The sequence below is a fragment of the Mastacembelus armatus genome, chromosome 2, assembly GCF_900324485.2.
Source record: "Mastacembelus armatus chromosome 2, fMasArm1.2, whole genome shotgun sequence".
Lineage (NCBI taxonomy): Eukaryota > Metazoa > Chordata > Actinopteri > Synbranchiformes > Mastacembelidae > Mastacembelus > Mastacembelus armatus.
In genome coordinates, this window is record NC_046634.1 from 637,501 (window position 1) to 647,713 (window position 10,213).

Below are 10,213 nucleotides of genomic sequence, written 5' to 3' on the forward strand. Positions count from 1 at the left end.
AGCAGAAGTGAAGGAGGAGGAAAAGGAGGAGGTCCGCCAGGAAGAAAGAGAAGTTGAAAGCATCAGCTCTGTGATCTCTGTTGACTCTGTAGCTACGACACCCTGTGTCAGACATTGTGCTTTGGTCAACCATTGAAACACTCCAGGTTTAAGTGAGTGGATTTCCAAGGAGAGACCAGATTAGAATGTAAGTGGATTGTAGATCTTTGATTGCAACGCTAGCCACTGAGCTTCTGTAGAAGAAGTCGTTGTCGGCAGGATTCGAACCTGCGCGGGGAGACCCCAAAGGATTTCAAGTCCATCTCCTTAACCACTCGGCCACGACAACTCGGACACCTGTCTTAATTATGCACCGAAAAGACCATAAAACCACCTTTTTAATTGCCAGAAAGCATCTTACAACTTAATATACGTTTGTCAAAAATAGTTTCATCAGCAAAACATGACCATTCAGGTCATGTGTCTAAACTAAGTCCTCGTGTCAGTAAGTGAGTGCTGTGAAAACAAAATCTTCCATAGTGTAAGTGATGGTTCCTGAAGTGCTAGGTCATATGACCGTTGATGACTTACATGTGCAGTAACATATGGAAACAGTTCTATTTCCGTCAATCGTCGCTGAACATTAAACCTCTTTCGTGTGTTTAAAGGTTTTGCGATGGCCGGGAATCGAACCCGGGTCAACTGCTTGGAAGGCAGCTATGCTCACCACTATACCACCATCGCTGTGGAGATGCTGGCTTTTCTCCTCTGGGGCGAAGGCTGAGGTGTGGAAGACGGGAGGAGGAGGAGGAGCAGAAGAGAAGGAGGAGGAGGAGGAGGAGGAGGTCCATCAGGAAGAAAGAGAAGTTGAAACCCTCAGCTCCTTGATCTCCTTTGACTCTGTAATAACACGAGTACTAGGTGTAGCAGAAAGTGACATTTAACAGCTCAGAGCGGGGTTTAAGGACCTCGTCTGGCATCACGTGACCTTCATCATCAAAGCACTTTGAATTGCGTAGTGTATGAAAGGTGCTATACAAATAAATTTGCCTTTGCCTTTCATCATAACATGTTCTATTCTGATTTTACAGGGAGCCAATGAAGAGAAGCTAATATAGGAGAAATATGATCACTCTTGCTAGCTCCTGTCAGGACTCCGGCTGAAGCATTCAGGATTAACTGGAGGCTTTTTATTCAATTCAATTCAATTCAATTCAATTTTATTTGTATAGCGCCAAATCACAATACAAATCATCTCAAGGCACTTTACAAAAACTAAAACTAAAAACCCAACAATTCCCTTATGAGCAAGCACTTGGCGACAGTGGAGAGGAAAAAACTCCCTTTAACGGAAGAAAAAAACCTCCAGCAGAACCGGGCTCAGTTTGGGCGGCCATCTGCCTCGACCGGTTGGGGTGAGTGGATAGAGCAGAGAGAAAAGAACAAGTATTGAGCTACAGGGACATCCTGATGAGCTGTGGAAGGGAGGGAGGAGGAGGAGGAGGAGCAGAAGTGAAGGAGGAGGAAAAGGAGGAGGTCCGCCAGGAAGAAAGAGAAGTTGATTGCTGGGAATCAAGCCAAATGCTCACCACTAACAACCATCACCTGTGTAGAAGGACTTTTTCCTACTCTGGAGTTATTAGTGAGGTCTGGAAGTCAAGGAAGGACGAACAGAAGTGTGAGCAGGATATTTCTGAGTCCACAACCAGCTGTGAGGACAGACACGTGGGAGGGAATCTGGACTCTCCACAGACTCTGTGTACAGTATGTGTGAGGTGGAGAGAGAGTGAGAGTGCGGTGTAACGTTTTGCTCATTCCTACCTTGTTCTGTTTGCACCTTTGGCTCTGAACAACTCAGATTAACATCCAACACAGACATGGTGAGTAGCCTATGACTTCCTATTCACACAGAACTTATTATTAAGAATTTACCAACAACTGCCATCACTGGTATATTCAGTTGTGCATTTCACTGGGTCTGGATTGTAATGATGATAATCTAATTAGGATTTATTAGGGGAGCAAGTAATTCATTTGTGCAAGAATATTTTTTCTCTTTTATAACTTTTATAAATGGAGGGGTAGATATGAAAATATGTTGTTTAAAGGTACAAATTCAATCTTTGTAGCATATTGAAATTAAATTCTTTATACAGTCGGGCTCTATTTTAATGTAACTTTTACAACATTTTGAACATTAACACTGCATATTTTACAGTATGGGTTCATCAACAGCTGTCTGCAGTCCCTGGTGATGGAGAAGTTTGGCCAGGAGACCTGGGACAAACTGAGGTTCGGGCACATGTACGCATGTACATAACGTATGGCGGTGCCTTTCTGCTCTGATTACATAAATGTCATTCTGTTTTGCATAGCTCTCTACCAGGGGTCCAGGATACCTTCATGACATATACGGTTTATGATGACATCCTAACCATACGCCTGGTGCAGGAGGCCTGTTCGCTGCTGGGTAAGAGCTTCGCCTCCTCTGCACTCTGTTAATGAAACCCACAGTATGTAATTATAATATTTCATATAAGCAGGGGCTGAATTAATCAGCCCGAAGTTGAGATGTTGAAGTTATGAGGAAAAACAGCACAACTGCAATAGTAAAGTAACAATTAAATCATTTACGACTATGGTTGTTATAAACTACGGTGTTATCTGGCTAAAAAAAAAAAGGAAAAAAAATCAAGCACGTGTGTGAGGTGTGAACCCACATTCACTGTGTTAACGATGTCCCTGATGAAATCCAACAGTGGCTGTTGATACCACTGCTTGCACAATTGTCCGTGACAGGTACATTACTTATCTCTGTATGGATTATGAAACAGTGGGCCCCTGGGCAGAGATGTTCTATAACGCTAAGAACTGTTTATTCGGGGCAGGTCAACAGGGTGCTGAGCTTTTCCTGCGGGTCTGATTACCTAGTCTATACCTACTTCTGGGAATGGGCTGTAATTGAATAACTGCTTGCTGCAGACGCTGTAATCACACAGGTGTGCGCTGGCAGCCCAGACAAGTGATTTATCTGATGGATATGTTGTTTTTGTATAAGGTGACGACGGTGGTTCTCTATATGTGTTCTGATGTTTCAGGTGTTCCCGCCGAAGTCCTCCTTAAGCTTTTTGGAGAGCATTTCTTTACTTTCTGTAAACAAGCGGGCTATGACACCATGCTGAGGACACTTGGGGGAAATCTCGTAGAGTTCATTGGGAACCTGGACGCTCTCCATAGTTACCTGGCCCTGTCCTATCAGGTATGTTTGTATCCGGAGAGCTAAAGACTCCTCATACTCAGAATAACCCCCACCCTGGCAGATACTTCCTCACATTTCCAAATGTATTCTTCGCTGTGTGCTCAGCATGCCTTACCTGCACAGAGCTTTGCTTCGCCCCTGCACATCTGCTGCAAAAAGCCCCTTGTGCTGCTCTGATGACTGTGATGATTCTGGAAGTGCCTAAAAAGAGATGTGAAGCAGCAAAAAGGGGAGACTATAAATATACCAGACAAGAAAACTGATTTCCTGAGCAATTTGCAGCGAATGTGAGGTGATTAAGGCTGAATTGTACCACTGTAAACAAGGAAGATGGGGATGAATGCAGAAAGTCAACCTCTGCCGACAGCATCCGAGAAGAAAACCGTTGCTCGTAAAATAAATGGCACAAAACCATAAGATCCATTGCCAGAGGATGTGTGAAAAAGCCTGATGAATACTGGCAGCACATTCAAACCAAAATACATTTGCTTGGATCGGATGGGGTCCAGCACAGTTGGCACAGGCCATGGAACATGGAGGTGGGGGACTCCGCTTTTTGATACAGTGAGGCCCAGACAGACTGGAGACTGTCCACTTTAAAGTTTCTTAAACATTAACTACGCTGTGGTTTCAAAAACAGGAAAAGGGACCTCGTGGTGAGAGCTGAATCTCATACCTTCTGTTTTTTGTTTTGTTTAGGAAATGAATGCACCATCTTTCCGGGTGGAGATGACAGACGACGGGAAGATGCTGCTTCACTACTACTCTGACAGGAAGGGCCTGTACCACATTGTACCTGGTAAACACCGACAAGACGAGTGACGTTGAGGCCACACTCCCCACAGCTGTCGCTCCCGCACTCCCACACTGTTTGAATATGTTGGAAGGATGAAGTTTGACAAACACATCCATCTTCCTGCAGGTATCATGGAGGCAGTTGCCAGAGATTTCTTCGACAGCCAAGTGAGTATGGTGGTTTTGAACCAATCGGAGGAAGACGAGCGCACGGGAAAGAAGGAGCATGTTGTGTTTTTGGTCAACCAGACCAACCAAGCTGGCAAAACTAGCGAGGAGCAGGATTCCACTTGCACAGAGGTGGGTGGAGGGCCAGAATACTGTAAATATTATGCGTTAAATGGTTTTTGATTCTTGGCCCAATTTGTTTTTTTCCTTTTTTCCCCCGAAGGAGGCATTCTTCAAAAAACTGAGGGATAGGTGTGTGTCACCGGCTGGGAAAAAAAGTGGCTGGGACCTGATCAGAGCCGGGGTTCTGTCAAAAAAAGGTCATTTTGCTTGTATGACATCACCAGTGAGTCTTGTTGAAGCATTAACTGTAACAAAAAAGCCGGATCCTGTGGACATTCTGCGTTAGTTACCGGTGTTTTAAGAGTAGCTTCTCCAGCACTGATTACATGGGCGTGTTTGATTTATTTCCCAGGCAGCCACCAGCGCACCTTCATCCCGTGTTACCCGGACAAGCTGTGGATGGAAGAGAAAGCGTTCTGCGATGCTTTTCCCTTCCATATTGTCTTTGATGAAAATGTAAGGCTCCGTTTAGCTTTTTTCTTGTTGTTTCAGGAGAGTGTGGGAGTATTTATGTTTATTATTATATTGATTGGCGTGGACATAATTTTAAGTTGGCTCAGACTTGTGTTTTAAATTCCTGCCCGCTTGCGTTTCTGTCTTTTTTCTGCTCTACCAGCTGAAGGTACGGCAGACAGGGGTGAACATACAGAAGTTTGTTCCAGGTCTCCAGGCCGTTGAAGCTACACTGGACCAACATTTCACCATCGTGCACCCACAGGTAAAACCCAGACAGAACACAAGTCGGTTAGTGGTGGGCGGTAGGAAACCTTAAAGCTGGCTCTCTGTCCTCCAGGTGACTTTTAACATCGAGAGCATCAGGAAATTCATCAACAGTCAGTTTGTCTTAAAGGCCTACAAAGACAAACACACCGTTCTCAAACTAAGAGGTGGGTTCTAATAAATAGCGCTACAAATCTCCATCTCGTCATGTGAATACTTGCTGCAGTATGCCCCCTGGAGAGTAAGAACACTTCTGTATTCGTAGGCCAGATGTTGTGGATGGATTCCCTCGGCTGTATGTTGTATCTGTGTTCCCCGAAGCTACGGAGCCTCGAGGAGCTCCGAGACGTCGGCCTTCACCTGTCCGACCTGGCGCAGCACGACGTCACCAGGGACCTGGTTCTCCTCAACCAGCAACGCCTGGCTGAGATGGAACTCACCAACCAGCTCGAGAGAAAGAAAGTAGGAAAGCAGTTCAGTTTAAATGTCTGTAAAATCAAGTCGCAGAAATAAAATTGATGGATGTGTTATGTAAAATGAGTATGCGAAAGCTGAAAAATGTGTGCGAGTCTATAGGAGGAATTAAGAATACTGTCACGGCACCTGGAGGATGAAAAACAGAAGACGGAGACTCTGTTGTACGCCATGCTTCCACGTCACATAGCCAATCAGCTTAAAGATGGGAAGAGCGTGGAGGCGGGTCAGTCTGTGTGTCTGTCAGCCCGGCAGCCTGTCATACATCTACGTATCTGTTGTTGCTCTCTCATGGTGCCTGTCTTTTTCAAGGGGAGTTCGAGGTGTGCACCGTTTTGTTCAGCGACGTGGTCACCTTCACGAACATCTGTGCCATATGTGAGCCCATTCACATCGTCCACATGCTCAACTCCATGTACTCCAAGTTCGACCGACTCACCAACGTACACGATATCTACAAGGTACTATGTCGGCTCAGGTCAAGCATGCTGTGAGTTTCAGACAAAAATGGAAACTTTTTTTTTTTTTGGTGTCCTCGAGGTTGAGACTATCGGTGATGCGTACATGGTGGTGGGTGGCGTTCCGGTCCCGACAGAAACCCATGCTCACCGAGTGGCAAACTTCGCTCTGGCTATGAGGATCGCTGCGAGAGAGGTCACCAACCCTGTAACGGGCAAACCCATACAGGTGAGAAATTTTAATGCTCGTTCTCACCAAAGGTTACCCGGAAGATTGAGGCTCTTCTGGCAATGAAACAAAAAGATCTGGTTCCAACTGAGTCTCGCAGAAGAACGGGAATAAAAAGAAAACACACTGCACTGATTCATTAAAATGGGATAGCGATGACGACTGCGATTCCGGGGTCAGTGTCTAATTATTCCTAAAAAAAAATATGCCACATTACGCTGTGGATGAGTCCACTGCCATGTCACAAGTTCTAGTTTAAGCTGCACCGGAGTTGAAGCTGTCCGCTAAACCCCACGACAGGCCGAGATATCTGAGGTTTCACATTATCCTGGTGCACGCAGCTGTTCTAACAGAAACTGAAGGTCAAAGAAGTCACTCCCAGAGCTGGTTTTGGCAGCTCTGATCATTTTTTAACTGCTATCTTTTTTAAATGCGTATGATCCAACCAGTCAAACGGAGGTAATGAACTTCAGCAGAGAGAGCTATGGATTACTTGTCAAACTGAAAAGGTCAATTTACAGCTATTAATGCTCCAGCACAGATTTGGTACCTGCAGTTTACTGAAATATTCCCACTGCAGTTTACTGTAACCTAAAGTTAAAATAGACCAATTTTGCCTTCGTGTCAGTGGTGACATCTGTATGTTTCAGATCCGCGTGGGTATCCACACCGGCCCAGTGTTGGCTGGGGTGGTGGGGGAGAAGATGCCTCGCTACTGCCTGTTCGGAGATACTGTTAACACTGCTTCCCGCATGGAGAGCCATGGGGTGCCTGACCGTATTCACCTCAGCGCTTCCGCATATAGGTGCGTGTGTGTGTCTGTGTGCGCACACCCCAGCCCCCTGTTGATACCGCCAATACAGTCAGGAATTCCTGAATAGGGAAATGCTAATGAGACTTTTCAATCCCAAATCCAAAGTGAGTTGAAGGATGCGGGGTTCGACATACAGGAGCGTGGGCAGATCGAGGTGAAGGGCAAAGGCCAGATGATCACCTACTTCCTGCTGGGCAATCCAATGCTGTCAGAAGATAGCATCATGGGAAGAGAAGCTGGAGGGATCTGCCTTTACAGGGAAGAGCTTCCCGGCCTGCGTCAAAAAGGTAAATAAGAGAATACGAAAAATGTTGCCGTAGTGTGTTGGTTGTCCAAAAACCCTGCAGAATATACTGGACATTCATTTTACAAGGACATGCCGACATTTCTAAGCACTTGCATAACTTGCATTGCGTTATAAAACTCTCTCTGTAAAACTTTCATTTAGAGTCTGACAAAGAGCCTGACGTGAGAATGGAGACCGAGGATGGAACCGCTCCCCCGGACCCTGCCCGCTCAGCCCCAGCCACCCCGTTTGCCTGGGACATCACCCCGCCATATCAGACTAATGACAGCAGCTGCAGTGCACCTGCAGACAATAACAGTAGACTCTGTGTCTTACTCTGATCAGATTCTGCAGGGGGACCCGGTGTGCAAGTCTCTGAATCTGACACTTACCAGTAAAAATGGTCATAACTAATACCCAGCTTCTATTTCCCAAAGGTTATTGCACCACCTTGTGGCGGTTGCACTGAAATGCATGTAACAACAGTGAAAAGGCAGAACTCTGTCAGAAAAAAATAGCCTGATGATAATAGTCAGATTTACATTTATTTAAACATAATGCTGATGTGGATGCCAGGATTCTGCTCTGTGTAAAGCGAGCCGATAGAGAGAGACACACACACACAGAGAGAGAGAGAGAGAGAGAGAGAGAGAGAGAGAGTGAGAGCTGCCCTACAGGTTTGGGGAAAGCTTTTTTCGCAGTGTCTCTTGGGTAATTGCATCAGTTCTGTTTCAGATTTACACACTTCATACAGCGCACCAGCCGCGTTGACGAAGAGCAGGCATAGGGGGCTGATAGCTGGAGCACGCTGCTTTATTAGTGTGCCATTTTAGAAATGACTTCAAATGGCGTAATGTGAATGCTCATGCACACACACAGACACACACATACCTTATCATACACACACACACACACACACACACAGCACACGCAGACTCTCTTCACTGTAGTGGGTTGTGTAAGAAGATAATGGCTGAGCCAAAATCAGCCCACTTCAGTCCATAATGACACATGCGCCGTGTGTTTGTGTGTGTCAGAGGTGAGGCGAGCGGGAGCAAAGTATTTCTTATGTAAGCTCCACGGCTCAAACAGACATACCGTTACTCCCTGCTGCTCACAAGCCAGGTAAACACTTGTTTGGAGTGTTTGTCCCATCCAACCATCCATCATCTATACCCATTTATTCCTAATTTAAGGTCACAGGGATCTGCTTCGGGTGAAAGGCTGGGGTACACCCTGGACAGGTCCCCAGTCCATCACAGAGCCACATAGAGACAAACAACCTCACACACTCACACTCACTCCTATGGGCAATTTAGAGTCACCAATCAACCTGACATACATGTTTTTGGACTGTGGGAGGAAACCAGAGTACCTGGAGAGAACCCACACAAGCACAGGGAGAACATGCAAACCCCACATGGAAAAGTCCCTGCTGGCTTTTGAACCAGGAACCTTCTTGCTGTGAGGCAAAAGTGCTAATCACTAATCCAGCGTGCTTCCCCTGAAATGTTTGTGTTTTTGTGTGTGTGTGTGTGTGTCATCGTCAAATGGTCGTGTTTCTAGGATCAGCCTCAAACATCATGATTTCGTTTACAACCACAGTGCTTCTGACATGAGAACCCACATTTGATAACAGCAGGTAAATTCACCGCTCACTTGTGTGGAGCCCACTTTCTCACCGTGCTCCTGCTCGCCCTCTCTCTCCTTCCTCTTCCTCTCCATCCTCCTCCTCCTCCTCTTTGCGCCGTCACCCTAAAGTCCAACACAAACAACCACACACACAAATTATAACCTAATAAGACATATAGCAATTTGTAGCATTGTCTTAATTGAACGTTGGTGCAGTGGACACTGTGGCACTGCAATCAAACCTGATATTCACATAATTATATACAATATGTGCAATAAAATTATATGTAATTAAAAGATAATCACAGTATAAGGGGAGAAGAAGAAGAAAAGTGAGCGTGGCTGCCGAGTGCGTATTTACATTTAATCAGGTGTGTCCCATACCTCAAAGAAATGAAACCCATAACCCACCAGTATGTTTTTTTTTTTTTTTTTGGAGTAATTATACAGATTTCACAGGTTTGCAGGGTGAACCTTTTTAATCGCTGCATCGCTTGCAGAAAAGCGAGGTTCAGAAGTGTCCCACTTTTCCAGCGTGGCTCAGTCGCAGCCCACCCCCACGGGTTTTGTCGCAGCAAGCGCAAGCTATTCCTACCCCCCCCCCTCCAAAAGCCTCACGGAATCCGACACGTTCCTTCTCTTTACTGGCACCAAGAGTCTGGTCCCACAAATAGTCATGCTTATGACTTCTCTTATCCTATATTGTAAGTATATATTATATATAACTCACCGGTCTAGGAGTAAATTTTGGGACTGCTGCGTTCATTCACCTCATTCCTCCGGTCTCTCTACTCAGTAAGATCTCTTCACGTTTAGCTTTGGCAAAAGTTAAGTGTAAGCTTCAGGACCCTGCTCTCCCCCCTCCCCAGTTGATTTAGTTTTTCTGTCTGTGTGGCCCGGAACAGGAACCCGTGCACCATGTAGGCTACGGTCCACTTCAATTCGGGGAACTCATAAAAATAAATTTCATTGCCAATTAGGAAGAAGTGCAATTAAAAAAAAAAAAAAAGGATTTCAGCAAAAGTTTAAGAGTAATGGAAGCTTCTGTAAGGAGTGAATTAATGTTAGTGGTGACATACAGGTTTAGGTTAAGGTCAGAACTACACATTTAGAACAGTAGCACTTCAATAAATCAACGTTAAATAACCCAAAAATATAGATCCAGCCAGCGGTGATTGGCTGAAGAAAAATGACATCACAGGTCTCTCTCTCTCTCTCTCTCTCTCTCTCTCTCTCTCTCTCGGAATGAACGGAAAGCTTTCTGGTGCGCAAGGAG

At 45.5% G+C, this 10,213-nt stretch overlaps 1 protein-coding gene and 2 non-coding genes across 3 annotated transcripts; 1 reads left to right on the forward strand and 2 right to left on the reverse strand.

The window, feature by feature from the left end:
• Positions 1 to 246: 246 nt before the first annotated feature.
• On the reverse strand, positions 247 to 328 carry trnas-uga (transfer RNA serine (anticodon UGA)). The gene has a single exon. It is a non-coding gene; the product is annotated as a tRNA-Ser (tRNA).
• A 323-nt stretch (positions 329 to 651) lies between these two features.
• trnag-ucc (transfer RNA glycine (anticodon UCC)) lies at positions 652 to 723 on the reverse strand. Its single transcript has one exon. It is a non-coding gene; the product is annotated as a tRNA-Gly (tRNA).
• Positions 724 to 2,203: 1,480 nt separating this feature from the next.
• On the forward strand, positions 2,204 to 7,646 carry gucy1b2 (guanylate cyclase 1, soluble, beta 2). The gene is made up of 16 exons (XM_026302282.1): positions 2,204 to 2,271; positions 2,355 to 2,449; positions 3,078 to 3,238; positions 3,938 to 4,037; positions 4,161 to 4,333; positions 4,425 to 4,521; positions 4,677 to 4,780; positions 4,941 to 5,042; positions 5,118 to 5,211; positions 5,310 to 5,506; positions 5,621 to 5,744; positions 5,831 to 5,979; positions 6,059 to 6,205; positions 6,856 to 7,010; positions 7,125 to 7,306; positions 7,468 to 7,646. The coding sequence occupies exons 1-16, from the start codon at positions 2,234 to 2,236 to the stop codon at positions 7,644 to 7,646; spliced, it is 2,097 nt and encodes a 698-aa protein (XP_026158067.1). The 5' UTR covers positions 2,204 to 2,233.
• The last annotated feature ends 2,567 nt before the right edge of the window (positions 7,647 to 10,213 follow it).

Excerpts from the sequence above, each read along its gene's own strand:
- gucy1b2 (XM_026302282.1), top strand. The coding sequence starts at position 2,234 with ATGGAGAAGTTTGGCCAGGAGACCTGGGACAAACTGAG. Across the intron at positions 2,272-2,354 it reads GAGACCTGGGACAAACTGAG|CTCTCTACCAGGGGTCCAGG; the intron begins GTTCGGGCACAT and ends TGTTTTGCATAG. Across the intron at positions 5,212-5,309 it reads CACCGTTCTCAAACTAAGAG|GCCAGATGTTGTGGATGGAT; the intron begins GTGGGTTCTAAT and ends CTGTATTCGTAG.